The 19,801-nt window shown below is 40.6% G+C and overlaps 2 protein-coding genes across 4 annotated transcripts; both read right to left on the bottom strand.

Annotated features, from left to right (window-relative positions):
* Window positions 1–15: 15 nt before the first annotated feature.
* mcm10 (minichromosome maintenance 10 replication initiation factor) lies at window positions 16–11,807 on the bottom strand. 3 transcript variants are annotated; one of them, XM_085136755.1, is made up of 19 exons: window positions 11,234–11,807; window positions 10,504–10,609; window positions 8,406–8,457; window positions 8,050–8,322; window positions 7,746–7,961; window positions 7,427–7,567; window positions 7,113–7,320; window positions 6,836–7,001; window positions 6,273–6,440; window positions 4,319–4,435; window positions 4,043–4,245; window positions 3,668–3,762; window positions 3,265–3,378; window positions 2,652–3,122; window positions 2,237–2,361; window positions 1,417–1,530; window positions 1,170–1,315; window positions 1,020–1,062; window positions 16–928 (listed from the first exon to the last, which is right to left on the bottom strand). In XM_085136755.1, the coding sequence occupies exons 3-19, from the start codon at window positions 8,410–8,412 to the stop codon at window positions 845–847; spliced, it is 2,691 nt and encodes an 896-aa protein (XP_084992881.1). In that variant the 5' UTR covers window positions 8,413–8,457; window positions 10,504–10,609; window positions 11,234–11,807; the 3' UTR covers window positions 16–844. The 3 variants fall into 3 exon arrangements, with proteins under 3 accessions (XP_084992881.1, XP_084992879.1, XP_084992882.1); XM_085136753.1 differs by lacking the exon at window positions 10,504–10,609; XM_085136756.1 differs by lacking the exon at window positions 10,504–10,609 and having other exon boundaries at window positions 7,427–7,564.
* A 128-nt stretch (window positions 11,808–11,935) lies between these two features.
* On the bottom strand, window positions 11,936–18,826 carry optn (optineurin). The gene is made up of 13 exons (XM_085136764.1): window positions 18,692–18,826; window positions 16,650–16,774; window positions 16,324–16,532; window positions 16,084–16,227; window positions 15,777–15,961; window positions 15,498–15,591; window positions 15,248–15,363; window positions 14,929–15,078; window positions 14,670–14,754; window positions 14,391–14,534; window positions 14,108–14,250; window positions 13,747–13,829; window positions 11,936–12,853 (listed from the first exon to the last, which is right to left on the bottom strand). The coding sequence occupies exons 2-13, from the start codon at window positions 16,768–16,770 to the stop codon at window positions 12,741–12,743; spliced, it is 1,587 nt and encodes a 528-aa protein (XP_084992890.1). The 5' UTR covers window positions 16,771–16,774; window positions 18,692–18,826; the 3' UTR covers window positions 11,936–12,740.
* Between the last annotated feature and the right edge of the window lie 975 nt (window positions 18,827–19,801).

Genomic DNA, 19,801 nt, shown 5'->3' with positions numbered 1-19,801 from the left:
ATGCTTTTTTGGGGGTTTTTATATGAACATTGAAGCTATATAATGTCGTTTCAGCCTGACGTGCTGTATTAGCGGCAAGGAACCAACCTTTTATACACAAATGGTTTTGCCAGATAAGAGTTGTAGCTTAATTTTTCCAACAAACTGTCCTTCATATCCAAGTCACAATGACAAATAAAGATGAATTTCCAATGATGTGCTTTTCCTCACACTTCCACTGTCTGGTATTTGGAGTTTTACTTAAAGGGAGGAAGGCGGTTTGGAATAAAAGATGAGGTGAGCTGCAGAAATCATCAGCCTGAAATGGATCCCACATTCCAGAGTGGAAATATTAGACACAAAGGGCTCAGTGAAGAGAAAGAAGGGGGGGGGGGACAAGCAGCGACGGGATAGCGAGCAAAAATAAAAGCCTCACAATGATGTGGCATGGCACTCTGCACTTGGTAATCACACAGCTTCAACCCCAGAAAAGCTTATTTTATCTCTATACTGTGATTCCACCTCAGACCTTTAAAGCCATGTGGATTGGCTCAAAGAATTGAGTAAGTGCCACCTGGCTCCGCCTGGCACCAACATATGGAGTGTGTTAAGAGGGCGTTTCTGTGCCAATATAGGTGAGCACATAAATCCCCCCAAAATCCTTCTCCTGTAGGGAAAAACAGTCTGTACATATAAAATCTTTAATCAGCTTTAATCAGCCAATTTGCAGCACATCTGGTATCACCACAGACACTCAAGAGCTACATAATGTCAAAATTTAAAAACAGAACTGACACTAATGAAAGCCTGGTAAAACCTTAAATTACATACATAAAAGTCTATAGGTTGCTCCCTCAATAATAAATCACTTCATGCTGTTGAGGAATTTGGCATGCTCCTCTCCTCGAGGCAGGAGGAGCTCTCCACCAAGCTTAGGGCCAGTTTTCTCCTGCAATGAAACGTCAAGTGTGTGATCAGTCTACTTTGTTTCAATCAAATGTTGCTTTAAACTTTTAAATTGGTAATCTGTAACAGCTTACCTTCAACATCCCATCTCGTTCCCATTTAAACAGACCGCAGTTGCTGAAAAGGCAAAATGACTAATGAGTTGGCGAGTCCCACAGTCCCACTACAGTGTACACATCATTTCAGTGTTTCTGCCAGGCCTTGTCGGAAAGCCACTGTCTTACCTGCAGTGTTTGTGTGGCAGTCTGTCCAGAGCAATGGCTCTCTGTCCACAAGGACATTTAAAGAAGCGTTTCATTGCCTCGTGCCACCGCAGATCATGGTTCTCCTCTACACAACGATCCGCCGGCTTGAAGTAGGTGTAACTACACTGGAACCAGCAGAAGAGTAACAACGGTTTACTTCAGTGACTTCTGATAGACAACCACAGCACACCTGGGTCAGCGGTGAATTCAACTTCTGGCTCAGTACCTTTTTACAGGTGACAGCCCGACACTTCATCTCTCTGATGTTCCTCATCTTCTCCTCCATCTGCTCCTTCTTCACCAGAACATTGAAGTAGCGCTCTTGTAGCTGGTACTCCGCCTGAAAGAGAAAGAGAGAGCTATTCATTAAGAAATATACAGTGGGGCGAAAAAAGGTTATTGGCTACCATGCTGAATTTGTAAGCTTGCTCATTTCCAAAGAAATTAACCTTCTAATTTTTAACTGGCCGCACGCTCATGGGGGGGGGGGGGGGGGGGGGGGGGGACTGTAGGTCTACCTTACAATAGAAAGTGTCTTGAGGTGATTGTTGCTGTGATTTGGCACTGTATAAACAAAAGTGAATCAAATTATATTTGTTTAATTTTAATGAAGAGAGACACTATCAACCAACCATATCACATACATATTTATACCTTAGTCATTAAGAGAAATATGAATTTAATCCCCAAGCAAAACATGACTCCTACACCAGTAAGACATTTGTCGTACTTGGTCACCAGGTTTGCACACATCTCAGGAGGGATTTTAGCCCACTTCTCTTTACAGAAACTCTCAAAGCTTCAGCTCCCTCCACAGGTTTTCTACAGGACTGCAGCCTGGAGACTGGCTGAGGCCACTCCATGACCTTATAACTATAACTAACATGTTTTTTTCTGGCATTTTGGTTCTGATTCTTCCCATTAAACTTAAACTACCATAAAAATTAGAGGAAGTTCAATTCTTTGTAAGTCAGCAAACTTATAAATTTGCATTAAATTTGGTTTTTCATATGCATCTATGCATCATCAAATGTCACTGGTCATACCGCTTGAAGTATAATCCCGTGGCGAGATTTGGCTTTCAGGAGCTTCTGAAACTCCTCTGACTGGACATAGTCGAGTTGTTCTCGCTTCTTTTTCTGCACCGGCTCCTCCTCCTCATTAGCTGAGGCTTCAGACAAAGGAAAGAACCATAAAACAGGCAACGGTAAGTTTACTTCAGCATAAAAAGATAAAGACCCGTGTTCCCAAGAATCTGTGGCAGCACAACAAACAACAAAAAGATAACATTATGCAGTCAGGGTACAGAGGCAACAATATCCTGCATCCTGTGAGGTACTGTACTGCTAAAATAACAATTTATTGTTATCTTTCATTTAAAACTTTACAAGAAAGTAAAAAAAAAAAAGAGGATAGCTATCTAGATGTATGAATTACACTGGAAAAAACTGAAATGCGTACCACTGGGTGAGGTGCGATTCCGCTCTACTCGGGCATTGATCTCACTGCTGTTACTCCTCTTCCTCTTCACAGCGTTGGGGTCTTCCTTCACCAGCCCTGTGTCTTTAGCCCTTAGCTTCTTCAGAGCAGCCAGCTTGGCAGCTGATAGGTTGACGGTGCTGGGAGAAGGAGCTGGAGGGGGGCTGGTATCAAAGAAGAGGATATCATCTCCCTTGGAGAAACCTCGGCCCAGGGTCGGAGTGTGGGGCGCCGCTGGGCTTTGGGAGGCCGTGGGGACTTCAGAAGCAGCTTTTGGTGACATTAAACAATCTTGGCCTGTCGCACCGCCCGAGTTCTGCAGCGACCTTCTCTGAACTTCTTCCACCCTTTTCCGCCGGCTCTCCAGGAGCTCCCGCTGCATCCGTTTCTGCTGCTTCAGCAGGTCTGAGGCCGAGATGGACTGAAGAGGAGCTCCCGATGTTTCTTTGGAAACTGAGGATGCCAAATAAGATTTTTTTTTTTGTTGGTGTGTGTGTGTGTGAGACAGATGACTGAGTTCACAACACTGTAATGAAACGCGTCTTTAATATAACCTAGCTTGCCAAAAAGTGCTAAAGATTAGCAGGTTGTGTACCTGACTGGCTGCCCTGCGTGAGATGCTTCTTCAGCTGCAAAGCTCCAGGTGTTGGCGCTGACATCAGGCTCTTAAATTCATCTGAGCAACCTGCAACTTCACCAGACTGCATGGCTACAAACACACATAAGCAAAAACAGTTGAAATAGGGAACTTCCTTCTGCCTTTGTTCATCGATCTCTCCTAAAATTACAGACAGGATTGAAAACTACATCAGTATTTTAATCAAAGGAGAAAACAATTTTTAGATCTGAAAGTCAGGGTAAGGAAAAAAGGGTTTGAAGCAAAAAATACTCCTATGCAATTCTATATATCTGTCACCTACGACATCAGGCTTGTAAACATCAACTTCCACGAGGAATGATTCAAATCTGTGAGTGTGAGGGAATCTAGCAGTCCTTACCGAGCCTCTTGGCTTGACTGACGAGCTGAGCCGAGCCTCTCACAAACATCTTGTCCAGAGTTTTCTGGGTGGGTTTGTTTGGTTTGGACGCGGTCCTGCAACACACAGGCTTGTTACTGAAAATGCAGCAGCTTGGATGCTTTCACTGTGTTCCTGGTTTTGTAAGGGTGGCAGTTAACTTGAGCAAACTGACTTCAGCACACACTATTGACTGCTGCAGAGGATACCAACAGAACCAGCTGAGTCAAGTTTTTATTGATTTTACTGCATTGTTCTTCATTTGATATATTGTAGATGTAAAGGGAAAGTAGAAAGAGCTTCCTCTTACAGTCTGACTGACCTGAACTTTAGGAGGAAAGGAAAAAACACACTCACAGTGAGGCGGCACAGGCAGCAGAGGACACGCCGCCGTAGTAGAAACCGTCCTGACAAATCCGCTCTCTCAGGCCACCTGCCTTCCCCTTCCCCATGACTTTACTGGGCGCTCTTCCGGAAAACGACGACTGCAGCTCGGCCCTTTTTGAGCTCATCTTCTTATACTGGGCCTTGACATGATACTGGCAGTATGGGCACTCATACTGTGGAGGAGATGGAAGTTTAAGGCAACAGGATAATCATTCAGGTACAGAAAACACGATAGAACAGACTAACCATGTTAACTATCTGCGAGCATGGCTCTCCGTTCCTCTTCACACCCTTGCAGATACCGTAGTCCTGAGCTTCACCCATCAGCAGCACCTTCTGTGGGTGATCCACCGTCAGGCTCACCTGCACACATTCAACACAAGGTTTTATATTCTGGGAAGGAAATCAGCTTACAGTACAAAAAACTACAGACGTACATGATGGGTGTTAGCTACTGGAGGTGGGACTCACCAGACAGCCCATGATACAATACCATCATATCTATCACGATACTTTAATAATGCAATGTGCAGACTATTGTGCATTATTAGTGCGAATGCTTGAAAAGCATTCAGAGTATTGTTCTTCAAATCTTTATTATTATTCCACATTCTGTACGTTTTTTGGCATCTAACTCCTTCAAAACCGTTCAACTTAGAAAAACCATTCAAACACCATTAGATTCCTCTTCTTTTGGACATGACTGCTTCTACTTTTCTCATTTTTAACATTTATATTTTTAAAATTATTCAACTTTTTTCAACAAAAATTTCCCATGTATTTCAATGGGGAGACCCTTCAAATTCACCTTCAACTCCTCTTTCAACTCTAACTACTTCCACATACGTTGACGTAGAGCCACCATTCAAACTTTAAAACGAAGCCAAGACATTCAACTATTCAACTTGTATTTATCTTTTCAATATCTATTATACTTTTTCTTCAGTTCCAGTTTAAGTTTCATCCTTTTTTTCAGCCGTTTCAGAGTTTATAATGGGTGTGTATGGGACAGAATGTTGCCGCTAGAGTGAGACAGCTCAACTGCTAGAGTGAGAGGAGGGGGGGAATTTATCTTAAAATCTTTTTTTAAAACTGCTGCTGTGTCCACAGCGTTTGCTCTACAGCTATGATTTTACCCTCAAAACGTAGCCATCGCTGTCCTCTTTCACCCAATGTGTTTACTATTGCAATAGGTGTTATGGATCTTTCATAAATGTCACCAATGCACAGCCTCCTCCCTCCAACTCTTCCATAGACTCTAATGTTAAAATGGCTCAGAAGGTTCGTTTGAAAACCAGAAGTACAGGCTGTTTTTACACTGTCACCACATCAATATAATAAACTCCACAGGCATGAAAACTGAGAATTTGGTAGACTGGATATTGCCATCATTTTACCCTCAAAACATCACCATCGTTGTTCTCTTTCCAACACCATTTCTTTCAAAGCTCAGAGATGTAAACTTTTTAAACTGCGTGGATCCAAGTGGAGGTCATTCAGTGATTCAAAGAATATGAACTTTTAATATTCGTTCAGATGTTTTCTGACTCTAAATTTTCTTTTCTCATTTCTTAGGTTTTTCTAATTTACAATTAAAACATTTTCAGCTATTTTCCAACTTCTTCTCTGTGGTTGTCAGCTTTTAGCAGTTCAGCACTTTTGTTTTCAGGTGCAAATTTCTGTATTTTTCATCTCATTCAACATTTTTAACTTAAAATTCAGCAATTAATTCATTTCAGTGCATACATTCAGATTCAAGCATTCACACTGCAGTTTCTTCAGAAAATGCACTTTCTAGTTGCCTTTTAATCACCTTTTTTCAATTGCAAATTGTATCCTCAAAGTTAGACTTTGCCCGTATCTGTTTTATCCAATGAGATAAAGTTTAGACATATGAGTTACATTTTGCAGTAAAATGTAACATTGTCAAACCTTTATATCACAGTGCCATTAATAGATGGACTGAGGATCTGTTTATCGTTAGGTGTAAATGTTAATTTAAAGGCATAAAGGCAAGAAAAAGGTTTGAGCCTCAGGCCCTCAAGAAACATTTAAGTGGAGGCCTCAAGTGCGTCCAATATTCAACATATCAGACTGTCTTTCCTACTGGGAGCTGATTTTAAAGTACAAAATCACTGAGAATGAGAAAATAATTTTTCCTCAGACTCCACATTAGATTCATTTCAGACTTTCTGCTCACCCCGTCATATCCTTCTTTCTGCTTCATGGGGTTTGGGTTGAGGAGTCCGACTACTGTGCCCGTCTCAGTCTTCCAGTGCTCTTTGTGAACTTCACCAAACAGAAACAGAGACACAAACACTTCCAGGTTATGGAGGTCATTGAGTTTCCAGATGCTAAAGGTTTTGCCCTGCAGAGAAGAAAGTGCTCAATCAGGAATATTACAGGATAAATGTATTTATCATCTGCATAGAAATATCTTCTTAGTGCTACCACGAAGGTTTTTGACTTCCACAGGGAAAATAATAAATAAATAAAACAAATCCTAGCATCATATGCAAGCAATACTGAAATAGTTTGGTTTAATTAACTCCAACTTAAATATATTAAACACCAAAAATTCTTTGCCTCCTGTATATGCAGAACAATCCTACTTCTGTTCAAAGTCATCCCTAAAGGCTGGATTAAAACCAGAAAAACTCATCCTTAACTACTCTTTTACAAAGAATTTTTATTCACTTCTTTTGTATATTTTTCTATGAAACTGTCACTGATGCTGCACAAAGTCCACAAGGTCTGACTTACACTGCTGTTGCTTTGAGGCGTGGCTTTATTGACCAGCACAGCAAACGTCACCCAGTCGCTGTCTTCCAGCTTCTCCCGAGCCATACGCTCCGGTAACTGTGACAGTCGAATCAGACGCCGGTCAGCCATCTTACGGTCCATCTCGCTAGAAGAAACACGTGGTTTTCTGAGGAGACAAACAGAACCGAGCCAAAGACTTAAAAACACAGGAATGGGTAAAAACAAAACAAGAAAACCTAATTCAACGGACAACTTGTCATCACTTCAGTGCTCTGACCTGAGCCGCAGTCCTGAATATTTCTCAAGAGCCACGTCTTTGGGAAGAGATGGATAAGAAGGAGCTTTAGGCTGCACTGCTGATGCAGCGGCTGCAGGTCTGCTATGGGACGCTGAAGGTGAGCGCAGAGCATCAGGGCCTGTGCTGGTGCTCTCTATGGGCTTGAAGGAGCTGCCGATCTTTATCTCTACCAGTGGTCCTCTGCTTTCTGAGGGGAGCACAGCCAAGAAAAACTCAGACACAGAACATACGTGCATCACTCTAATGTGCGTGACGACACAATCACTTTGTTTAAGGAAAAACTGGAGTTTTACCCGGTGATGTGCTGGGTTTAGGTTGGTGAGCCACTCTCGGTTTGCTTTTAAATGAGTCAGCAAAGCTGAGCTGAGAAGAAAACTCAGAGGACTCCTGGAGCTTGAGGCTTCCTGCTCTTGCTGGAGTGGATGAAGACGCTGCTGGAAGGATGGAAAAACAAAGAAGAAGAAAGCATTCATGAAACATGAGGTGGGTTATAGCTATAACAAAACTATACACAAGACAAACTGCTTTACTACAGTCGCACAGAGAGAAGGTTAGACACAGTACAGTGTGCTTGAGCTGTACAGAGGGAGTTGGCATCACTGTTTTCTTTACCTGCTGGTGTCTTCTGTGTGTTAGTGGCTGGTCTGGCCTGGCTCAGTTTGGAGGTCGGTTGCTGGGTAGGTGCAGGTTTGGGTCTCACTGGTGTGACACTTGGTGAGTTTTTTCCTGAAGTCTTGGCTGAAGAGGCTGACGGGACTGAGACTTTCTGGCTGGCCTCCAGCTGCTGCTGCAACCTCTCCATCTGCTCCTTCATCCACCTCAACTCCTCTGAAGAAGAAAAAATGCATAACAAAATAAAGCTGACAACACAGGCTCAGCATGTAGCTCCACTAAACTCCACTGTACATCAACAAACCTTGTAAATCCTCTTTTGACTTGTTCAAGTTCTCACGGTCACCCTCTGATTCTTTGTCCTTCTCCTCTTGTTTGATGTCATCCACATCTCCAAAGAGCTCCAACATCTCGTCCACATTGCGCTCTTCCTCCTCGACGCCCTCTTTGTACTCCTCGTCATTTTCCTCATCAAACAGCCCGTCCAGATCGTCCGCCTGCTCCTGGCTTTCTTGTTCTTCACCAATACCCTCGCTCTCAGCCAGCAGCGCAGTCAGAATATCCAGATCATCCTCACCTGAGTGAAATACACATGCACTCATTTGTGTCTTAACCCACTGATAAAGCAGTATTCTCGTGAGCTTTAAATCAGACACTTACTCTCCATTTTAAGGAATTACACTGTGTCGTTGATGTCAAATCACCCGGTCACCTACAGAAAGGCAAATATATGGAATTACTTTGGCAGAACCTCAAGAAAGAACCGCAGAAAACAAAAACAAAAACAAAAACAAGAAAAACCCAGATGTGGGCTGTAATTTACACAAAGAAAAAAACATTCAAGAAAACACATTCTTTAAATGTTTGACTGAATTGTGAAACTGTTCAGAGCACACAGCAGTTAGATGCTGTCTTCGACCCGCTTTCTCAAGGTTACAAACTTCTAAAGTTAACCGAATGCTGCATCTTTCATAATGCTTGTGTTATGTATACAGTAATATAGAATTTAGACTTAACAAGAGGCTTTGTAAGCTTATCCCAATATATTATGTCTCTCAAAAGTTTGGAAACAGCTTCTCATTTAATGGTTTTTCTTTATTTTTACTACTTTCTACATTGTAGATATAAACTGAAGACATCAAATATATGAAGCCAGATATATGGAATTATGTAGCAAAGAAAAAAAAAAGATAAATAACTCCAAATATGTCTATGAGTAGACATAGATTGCTGAAAGTAGCCACTCTTTGCTTTGTTGACAGTGCTGCAAGCCTTTAACCTTCTCTCAATGAGATTCATTGCTGTAGTCACCTGAAATGGTTTTTACTTCACAGCTGTACCTTGTCAGGGTGGATTCGTGGAATTTCTTGCATTCTTAATGGGGTTGGGACCATCAGCTGTGTTGTGCAATAGTCAGGTTGGTACAAAGCTAACAGCCCTATTTGACAACTGTTAGAATTCATATAATGACCTAGAACCAGTCAGATAAGTAAAGAGAAAAATAATCCATTATTACATTAAGAACTGAAGGTCAGTCAGTCCGGAAAATTGCTACAACTTTGAACGTGTCAGTTCAAAGACATGCAGTTGGAATGAAACTGGCATACATGAGGAACCCGCCAGGAAAGGAAGACCAAATGTTGGCTCTGCTGCTGAGGATAAATTCATCCGAGTCACCAGACCGAGAAACTTTAAGTTAACAGCACCTCAGAATAGAGCCAAGATAAATGCCACACAGGGTTCCAGTAGTAGACACATCTCTACATCAACTGTTCAGAGGAGACTGCACAAATCAGGCCTTTATGGTCAAATAGCTGCTAAGAAACCACAACTAAGGAAAAGCAACAAGCAGAAGAGATTTGTTTAGACCGGTGGAAATCTGTGCTTTGGTCTGATGAGTTCAAATTTGAGAACTTTGGTTCCACATGCCATTGTCTTTGTGTGACACAGAAAAGGTAAATGGTCTCTACATGCATGGTTCCCACCATGAAGCATGAAGGAGGAGTGTAATGGTGTGGGAATAGTTTGCTGGTGACACTGCTGGGGATTTATTCAAAACTGAAGGCACACTGAAAAAGCATGGCTACCACAGCATCCTGCAGCGACATGCCATCCCATCTGGCTTGGGTTTAGTTGGACCATCATTTATTTTTCAACAGCACAATAACCCCAAACACACCTCCAGGCTGTATAAGGGCTATTTGACCAAGAAGGAGAGTGATGGAGTTCTGTACCAGATGGCCTGGCCTCCACAGTCACCTGACCTAAACCCAGTCGTGGTTTGGGATGAGATGGACCGCAGAGTGAAGGCAAAAGGGCCAACAAGTGCTAAGCATCTCTGGGAAGTCCTTCAAGAGTTTTCCATTTCAGGTAATCACCTGAAATGGAAAACCATTTCAATGAAGCTCATCGAGAGAATGCCAAGAGTGTGCAAATCAGTAATCAAAGCAAAGGGCAGGTATTTTGAAGAATCTAAAATATAAAACATGTTTTGAGTTATTTCACACCATCCATCCATTCGCTTCCGCTTATCCTTTTCAAGGTCGCAGGGGGCGCTGGGGCCTATTCCAGCTGTCATAGGGCGAGAGGCGGTATACAACCTGGACAGGTCAGCATGTCACAATGATTTCACACATTTTTGTTTACTACATAATTCCATGTGTTCATTCATAGTTTTGATGCCTTCAGCAAGAATCTACAATGTAAATAGTCACGAAAATAAAGAAAAAAAACATTAAATGAGAAGGTGTGTCCAAACCTTTGACTGCTAGTGTAGATGCATAGCTTGTCCAGCTCTTGGCAAGATAATTTTACATCCAACACAATTTCCTGCACTGATGAGATATCACCCTGTTACCTCCTTGCTGGGGACACATTAACATAAAAAAAGAATTCCAGATTTTCCAGCAGAGGTTGGAGCAATCTCTTCACGATGCAAGTAATAATTGAAACTACAGTGATATGAAAAACAGTTTTCACAGGACTCTATGCAGTGCTGTACAAAAACTAAGCACAATTTAATAGCGTGTAGAACCACTTTTAGCAGCAGTAACTTAACAGTAACTAACCCTCTACATACATTAAATCAATTAATTGTGTATTACACTTTACTGCACAGTATAGAACAGTGCAACACTGTGAGCTACTGAGCACAATTAAAATCCTGTCTGTAGCTCACCCAGTTGTTTTAAAGGCGCTAACAGCTTTAACACTCATTCTATGTGAAAACGAAAAGATGTCCAAAGTATTTAAATCTAGGTTCAGCCTGAAGTGGAGATAAGTTAAGGCTTACAATGTAAAATGAAACGACTAAGTGGTTAAGTGGTTTTACCCGGTAAAAAGCAACTAAGAGCATAAATGTTTGAAGATATGGACAGCCGCTTTCCCAAGTGAATATAAAATTATAATTCTGCATATGTATATATACACAAACAAACAGCTTCCATTCATTTGTGACAAAGTCAAACATAATGAGACAAACAGTTTACCTTTTTGCAACTTTGCGTCTTCCTTCACTCAAGCAGCCCGAAAACCACCTCACCGGATGTTACGACCACATTCAACCTCTCGAAAATAATGCCAACTGTCCAATAAGTAAAGCCTTTCGTGGCGATGTACAAGTCATGCGGTTATATTTAATAAAAACGACACAATAAACCTCATTGTAATTCACAACACACAGGCCGGGCGAGGGAGAAAATCCAAACTGGCGCTAAACGAAGGACCCCGTTGTGTTGTCGGAGTGCTGGTAGGTGCCCAAAATCTTGCCTGATTTTAAAAAAAGAAAAAAAGAAAAAGAGATAAATGGGTGGTTGCTCGGATAGCAATTTCTTTGATTAGATATTAACATGAGCTAGAAGTAAAAAAAAAACAACAAAAAACAAAACAACATAAGCTACTACTGAAGTAGATTTTGTTGTATTATTTATACAGGGAAACCCCAGTCGCCTAAAATGTCATTTTACGGGACTTTAAAACATATGAAAGTCATGTCAATATTGAAACATTTTTAATACTTACAGTCGACTGTGATTAAGATGTGAAAAGCCCTAAAGGGTATCTTTAAACAGGAAGGTAATGTAATATGCGAAGTGCTTGTATAACAGCATTAGCTCATTTCATCGTATTTAACTAAAATGTTTCATTTTTATAATATATGAAGAGTGACATCAGGCATGAGTAAAAGCAAACACATTTGCAAACGCTTTTATTTTCTTTCACCGAACTTGAATCAGGAAGGTCTTTACAGTCTACAGAGTACAGATTCTACCTGCACTTTAGTGACAACTTGATCATCAGGTTAAATACATTATATTCTGATTATCAGGTACAATATGCAAAGTCAAAATAAAATATATATCTTTCATAAAGTGCCTACATGGTGAATGCTGCTTTTACCACCAAACACCAAATTATGAACTAAAATATCCTTAGTGAGGAAAAATATAGAAGCAATTTCATTTTAATTTGAAAAAGAATCCTTCAAAAATATAGAAAGCCTTCAGCAACCAAATACTTGTAAACAGATGCAGCTTTTAAAGGCTCAACTTTGGTTGATTTATTAATATATTTATGACCAGTGATCAGTGCTTAACTAAAATCTTACCAAAAGGTCTATGCAGCTTCTGTTTTGTTTGCTCTGAACTTGTTTTGCCCCTGAAAATTTCCAGCTTGCTTCAGACAACACAGCTACAAAAAACAAAAACAAAAAAAAAAACCCAACAATGTGACGGACATGCATGCATGTTCTGAGTGTTTGTGAGCAACTTTTAAATGTACAACAAAATACAGTCAACATACTCTTTTTACATGCCCTTCCAAACATCACAGTTTGGCTTCTTCCAAAAGCAAAGTGTTCCCACCCGAGAATAAATTCTATTAATCCCATATGGGATCTCTTGGAGTAAAGAGGTACAGGACAAAGCAGAGGAAGACTCCGATTAGGTGATGATGCAGCCGCTGTTGCCGAGAATGCTTATATGCTGTGACGCACGTCTAGTTGATGCAGTCCATGATGTGGATCTGCAGGGAGTCCAGGTCTGGAAGGATCTCATTACACTTGGGACACGCGTGCTCAGGGATATTCCCCTGATGCTGCCAGTCAGTACCTGAAAGTGAGAGACACTGATCACAACTCTAGCCTGCTGGATGGCTGTTCCAGTTCCACTTGTATTTTCTGACAGACTGATTACACCACAAAGGTCATTCAGTCGAATGTTTTGGCTATACTGAATGATTTTTGCTGCATCTAACTATCATTTTGCAAAAGGTCAGGTAACGTTCCTTAATTGCAAAGTCATTACTTGTGCAGAGAAAAATCTTGTGCAGTTCCAGTCAGCAGTAAAAGTACCCCAAAAAAAAAACAAGAGCTGAGGCAAAAACGATGGAAATAAAAATTAATGAAAAGTTGATGTATTCCCTGTAACATCCAGTAAAGGGCAGCTATGGTTAAATAAAAACAGGTCTGATTGTATATTTTCTTAATGACATCATTGTCTCGTTTGGTAGATTCAAGTCTTAGTTGCACCTAATTATGTAATGCTCATTATATAACTTATAAGAAGATTAAGCAGGGAATGTATTAGGGTCTGGCTACTCTGGGATTCCCTTGTCTGGTGAACAGTTGTAATGAAAGACACCCAAAGAATTTGACTTTTGTTTTGCTTTTTTTCTTCATTTTTGGCAAATAGCCTACATTTGATATTAAACTGCTTTTTCACTAGCCAAAAAACACCATTCAAATAACATCACACAACATCACCGTAAAAACCAAGCTAGCTAATCACCTCATATTTCTATCCAAATATAGTGGCATGTGTTTCAAAAGACCATCTATCTCTTTTTGGTATAAAAGAGATAGATGGTAAATTAGAGTAATTGCATTTCTAGCCAGTAATAACATCCAAATAATCAAAATGTCAGAGGGGAGTCCGGTATAAGCTATATAAGAGGAAGCCAGGAATAAGGTTTGTGTGAGAGGTTAAATTATAACATGCTGTACCTCTTCCAACTAAAGATGGTCCACCTCCATGTGGGTTTCCACCTTGTGACAAATGTCTCCTCTGCATCTCGTTCAGTGAGCGCCTGCACACAAAGAAAAAGCTTCAGATGAGCCGAATCAGGACATTACACTCAGTTTGTTTCTGTGGTCATGTCATGCAAATAGAAATGGGTTTGGCAGAATTATACAGCAAAACCTTTGTTAATTTGTAAGTAAGTCGAGCTGCAGACTCTACTTTTAAATTTCGATCCTTTATTAAATTAAACAAGGAGTTTTTCTCCACAAGAAGAATAGAAATTAACACATTTAGTCTGAAGAAGCTCAAATCGTGACCAGGTCAGTCCTCTCTCTGAATGCACACCTGCCCATTGAGTCCATCTCGTCTTGCAGCTGGGTGTTCTGCTTCTTCACGTACTCCAGCTGAGCAGCCAGACGCTCCTTTTCTTCGTGGAGTTTCTCCCTCGCTGCTCTTTCTGCGTGGAAGTCGGAGGAGTAGATCTCTGCCTGCAGAAAGTACAGAAAAAACAAAAACACGATGACTACCATTAAAAGTGGAGGCAATCCTGTTCTGCTGAGGCCTTCTGATTGTTGGGTTTAATGCTAGATTATATATTTCAAGTGCTCACACGTAAAGAACCACTGACCTGAGCCTGGAAAACAGATATGGTCTCCAGCTCCTTCTCCTTTTGGAACATGTCCTGCTTCATCTCATCGATCTTTTTCTGCTTAATAGCGAGAGCTTCTTCAGCTGCTGTCAGCCGCTGCTGCAGCTCCTCCGCCAGGTGAGACTGCAGAACCAAACAAGATGGTAAAGGTGCCAGTTATCTCTGATTTTTTTTTTAAAAATACCATCAATATTTTTTTTTTTACTGCATCACGTTTGTGAAAATCAGTACGATCCACACAACACAACATAAAGTTACCTCTTTTCTCTGTTTCTCGTCTTTGAGCTCAGTGTAGTCCTCAAACAGTTTGGTGTAGGCGTCCTTCAGCTGCGCCAGGTTGTTCCTGTGTTTAGTAAATTGTGTTTAGCGATTTGTGTGACGTGACCCGATCGCTTTACAAAGCTCTATGTAGTCAAAGTACAGTAACACAACCCGATAAAAATCAGTGTCACAATATGCCATTCCTGCACTCTCACACAATCAGGTAATGTGTATGTATGCTTGTGTTTTCTCTGACTTCTCTTCTGCAGTCTTCCTCTGCTCCATCAGGCTCTGGGCCTGCATGCTGTTCAGCTGGAGCTTCAGCCGGTCATTCTCCGTTTGAACGGCCTGTTTCTCCACCAATTGGGCCTTCAGGGTTGCCACATCCTGCTCCACCTCCCGACATCTTCAACCCCCCCCCCCCCCCCAAAAAGAAAAAATAAGACAGAAATCAAATAACACAGAACATCAGTTAAACGAGGTATAGCTTTTAGCTTAGGTGGTGTTATCTTTCTGCACTTTTCTGTTTTTAAGTTTAAAATAATCATTTGCAAGTGTGTTTGTGTGGCCCAAACCTGTCCTGCAGGTTCTTCTTCATGCCTTCTGCTTCATCCAGTTTGCTCTGAGCCTGCTGCAGCTCTTTGTAGAGTGTCATCATCTGAGCCTTCAGATTCTCCACCTCAGAGGCCGCCTGAAATATTTGCAACAGTCGCACACGAAAAGTCACAAACACGACGCAGGAAGGGAAAAGATTTAAACAATAATGCAGCTTTCAGCACGACAGATCTACTGTGATATATAAAAAAATGAAAAAAAGAAACAAACCTTATCTTTTTTCGCAGAATCCTCTTTGGTCTCTGGCTCATGTGTCTGGGTGAATTCCTCTGCACTGGACTTTTTTTTTTCTAGCTTTTGAATTCTGTTGGATAATAGGTGAAACTAAATAATAAACGTATTATCCAAAACATATTCTGGAAACAGAACTGTGACTGGGTTTTTTTAATAGAGCAAAGACATAAGCAGACTGCTACAAATCTGTTGCTTCATTTTCAGAATAAAAACATTTAAAGCACTTTCACAGCTGAGAAACGTTTTCCTTCGTACCTGGCCGTGCAGGCCTGCAGCTCGCCTTGCAGCCTCTCGCTTTTCTCCGCCTCATTCCTCAGGGACTGCAGCAGCTGGCTAACTGTCACCTCCTCATTGTCCATGCGTGACGCTGTCATGCTCATATCCTGGCGTCTGCTGCGCTCTGCCCCCAATGCCTCGTTCACGCCATCGATACCTCCATCCTGGGAGGAAAAACAATACTAAGACACCAAGCTTCTCCTCCTGTTTGTCATTTCACCAAAATCAGGCTGAATATAAAAAAAGGAGTGTTTGATGATGATCTGTGCTATTCATCCGTCCTCACCGACACTTTGATGATCTCAATGAACGAATCATCCTGAGAATCGTGCTCTGCCTTGAGCTGTAGCTCAGAGTTCAAGGCCACCAGGTCATTCTTCTCTGCCTGCAGCCGAGCAACCTGAGCACGCAGGGCCTCCAGCTCTGCATTCTGATTGGACGATGACATTACATAGCATAAATGCAGAAATGACTAAAGTGTCCATAAATCTGCAGTGCAATATATGCGCAATATTATCAGCTTCACCTGCATTCCTCCCACAGCTCCTCCGGTCTTCCCGGTGTCCTCCAGCCTCCCGCTCAGCTCCTGGTTTTGGAGGGTAAGTGCTTCCATGCGGCCACGGGCCTCCTCGAGCCGGCTCTCCAGGAAGTCCCGCTCCTCCTTCTGTTTTTCCCGCCACGCAGACAAACCTTCAAAGCGCTCTTTCATCGTCAGGTTGGTCTGACGGAGAGCCTCTGCGAGAGAATTAAAATAAATGCGCGTGTTACAAACTCACTCATTCCAACTATCACCAATTTTTCACTATTTGTCCTCTCCCTGACTGCTCTATCCTCGGTCATCACTGCTCTCACCTTTCAGGTCTCTGTTCTCCTGAATGAGGATGTTCATCTGCTGCAGGGTATCCTCCAGTGTGCCGGGCTGATTGGCAGAGCGAGAGATGTCGCCGTTCATCACGGGGCCTCCAGACGCCATGATGCTGAGAGTTAGGACGTTTTGTCATGTTTTGTATATTATTTGTATATTAAACAATCAGAAACACTGGCAACAAATAAGTCATCAAGAGAAGGTTGAGAACAAAGCCAAACAGTTACAGTCATGTGAAAAAGAAAGCACAGTCACTATACACATTGCTTTGGAGGGTGGTTGCTTCCTGACATTCCTGGCTCTGGTTGCCTGGGTAGCATAAACTACCAGGTCATACGTCAATAAATATTATTCTTTACCCTCACTGGTAGTCGCTTTGCTCACTTGGAACATGAGAAAGGTTTACTCCGGGGCGCACGTACTTCCCTTATCCAGCAGTTACTAGCTGGTATATTGTCTTTGGATAGACAAGACCAAAGTGAAGATGTCTGGCCATAATGTACAACACTAAATTTGGTGTGACCGAAACACCAGCATATCAGCACATACACCTAAAAGCAACTATCAAGCACGGTGGTGGATGGGTGATGATTTGGGTTCTCTCTATATGCCAAAATATTGTAGAGTCAAATGTGAGGCCGTCTGTCTGACAGCTAAAGCGTGGCTAAAACTGTGGTCATGAAACAGGACAATGATCCCAAGCACAGAAGCACATCTACAACAGAACGACTTCAAAAGTAAAGAATCAGTTATACTGATAATAATATATACAGTTATACTCAAAGTCCAGACCTTAACCTTGTTGAAATGGTGCAGAGGTTCTTTCAGAGAGATGCGTATGAATAAATACCTGCAAATGTCAAAGAACTGCAGCAACATTGTAAAGATGACTGGGCCAAAATTCTTCTGCAACAAAGTGATTCTTCACAAACTGTTTTGGTATTTTGGTTTAATTTTAGGTGAATAACTAAAGCTAAATTAATAACTCTAAACACAGTGTAATACATCACACACTGTTTTTCATATGAGACTGTATTTAAATCATTTTAGAACCTGATGAGGACCTGATGATTTTCTTTGTTATGTTCTGATATAGTGTTTAGATGTATAAAATTAAAATAACATGACTGTATGGTAAGTGTTGGTGTTTGCTGTTCCCACTAGGGGGCACTGAAGCTCACACTTCCAGTTCTACATATAGTGGCTTTAATGCTGCATTCCTCACGTGGAACATTTATCAGATAATATAAAATCAAAATGATCCCATGTTATATATTACGCACTATAAGTTAATTTAAAAATAATTAATACATTCGGGATTTATGGTTTCAAATAATCACAATCACAAGAAGAAATTGACTTAAATACTAACGTTGATCTTTTTTTTTCTTTTTTTCTTTTTGTAAATTTAAAAGCTAATTTTAATGTTTACCAAAAAAAATAAATAATGCAGCATTTTTAACTGCGAATACGTTTGTGTTTGATCTCATTTGGCTTGCTGTTGCCAGTAAGACATGTTTAAAAAAATGTCTGCTGACATCACTAAGTGACTCAGTGCTTCGGGAGCCGAGAAGGAGCATGCCGAGGGGAATTAGCCCATCAAGAGTCACATGATATGGCAATTTGATTTCAATAACAGAGACACTGTGTTGTCCTTTCGCCCTAACGCTATGGTATACTACATAATGGTCTAAATAAGATGTAATATCACATTTAGAAGCTCTTAACAGCGGATATCACCGTTGATCGCCAATTTACAAGTACGAGTCGGAAATCTCACATGCTAGTTCAAAATAATCGTGTAATACTAGCTTGGAGGACACTAAGTTCGGCCAAAAATAGTTCTATTTGTTTTGGCTTTCTTTCAGTATTGTTTTACTTTCACTTTCTTGGAATAGGCCTATCCTAAGTGCGACTTTTGGTAAACAATAAAAAGTTACCAGTAACTTAAAACGAACACGGACGAGCTTTAACCTCAACCAAACTGCGTCACACCAAACGTCAACCGAGTTTAAAGGTTTTAACTCACCTGCTGGCAACTCGAGAACTAAACACAGCCTGCCCGTTCGCGCTGACAATACATAGGCAGTATCGCAAAGGTGGCTGTGTATGTCGAGTGATATTGCTCTTCTAGTTAGCAGGGGCGTTGAGTGACGATACAGAAAAAACGACCTTTGCTTCCGGTTGTTCCTTTCAAAGTAAACTCATTAACTGGCGCAGTACTGATAAACAATGCATTTTTGTGTTTGTTGATTTATATCGAATAAATTAGCTTTCTGCGTTTTGCGTTATCAGTGATAATCGCGTAAGAGCTCATTATTATTATTATTATTATTATTATTATTATTATTATTATTATTATTATTATTATTACGTTTTGTTGAATTATTATGCTTGCTATTTAGTTTCTTTTGTTTTTAGGTAATTTTAACTAATTTATTGGTTATTTTTATGGATTAAAAAAACAACAACTAGAATCTATTATTATCTCAGTAAATTGGTACCAGCATGCATATATGCCTAGTTCTTGGTTTGCTTTCTTGCAAAAATAAATAATTGAAAGGCCAGAATTTTGACTAGAAATTGACTTTATTTGTGTGCATATGCACCTAGATCACATCAGTGACTCTTTTGATCAAGAGCTTTGTTTTGATTTGTGACAAATAACAACTATAGAGCAATTATAGTGACAGTGTAGTTATCAGTTTAAAATAATAAAAAAATAACATTTTCCACTAATGGGGATTTCAAACAGTAAAGACTTAATTCAACGATTCATCTGAAGTTTATTTTAATAAGCAGTAGATGAATCCCCTAAACCGCAAGACAAAATTAAAGACACAAACAAAACAAACAAATCCGCAATTGCTACCAGCACTGCAACATCTGCTGAAATTGAAATTCCTCCACCTAAAAATAAATAATGTCTTTATAAAATTAAATTCATCATCAGAGGAAAACCATTATCTTGCGCTGGAATTAAATAAGGCTTAAGTACACTATATTCATTAAACTGTATTGTGTGTAGCTATTTTCACTTCTATTAATCATATTAAAACACTACAGTGATTATTTGTTCTTTCTGAAGTCCTTAGCTTTTGATATTTGTTTTTAGGGCAATCTTAATTCATTCTTCAAG

The sequence above is a fragment of the Neolamprologus multifasciatus genome, chromosome 17 (assembly GCF_963576455.1).
Source record: "Neolamprologus multifasciatus chromosome 17, fNeoMul1.2, whole genome shotgun sequence".
Taxonomy (NCBI): Eukaryota; Metazoa; Chordata; class Actinopteri; order Cichliformes; family Cichlidae; genus Neolamprologus; species Neolamprologus multifasciatus.
This window is presented reverse-complemented; position numbering and strand designations above follow the sequence as displayed.

Excerpts from the sequence above, each read along its gene's own strand:
- optn (XM_085136764.1), bottom strand. The coding sequence starts at position 16,770 with ATGGCGTCTGGAGGCCCCGTGATGAACGGCGACATCTCTCGCTCTGCC. Across the intron at positions 15,962-16,083 it reads TTGAGATCATCAAAGTGTCG|GATGGAGGTATCGATGGCGT; the intron begins GTGAGGACGGAT and ends TTTTCCTCCCAG. Across the intron at positions 15,592-15,776 it reads CTGCAGGCCTGCACGGCCAG|AATTCAAAAGCTAGAAAAAA; the intron begins GTACGAAGGAAA and ends ATTATCCAACAG.
- mcm10 (XM_085136755.1), bottom strand. Across the intron at positions 4,246-4,318 it reads GCTCGCAGATAGTTAACATG|TATGAGTGCCCATACTGCCA; the intron begins GTTAGTCTGTTC and ends TCTCCTCCACAG. Across the intron at positions 1,531-2,236 it reads ACGGGATTATACTTCAAGCG|GCGGAGTACCAGCTACAAGA; the intron begins GTATGACCAGTG and ends TTTCTCTTTCAG.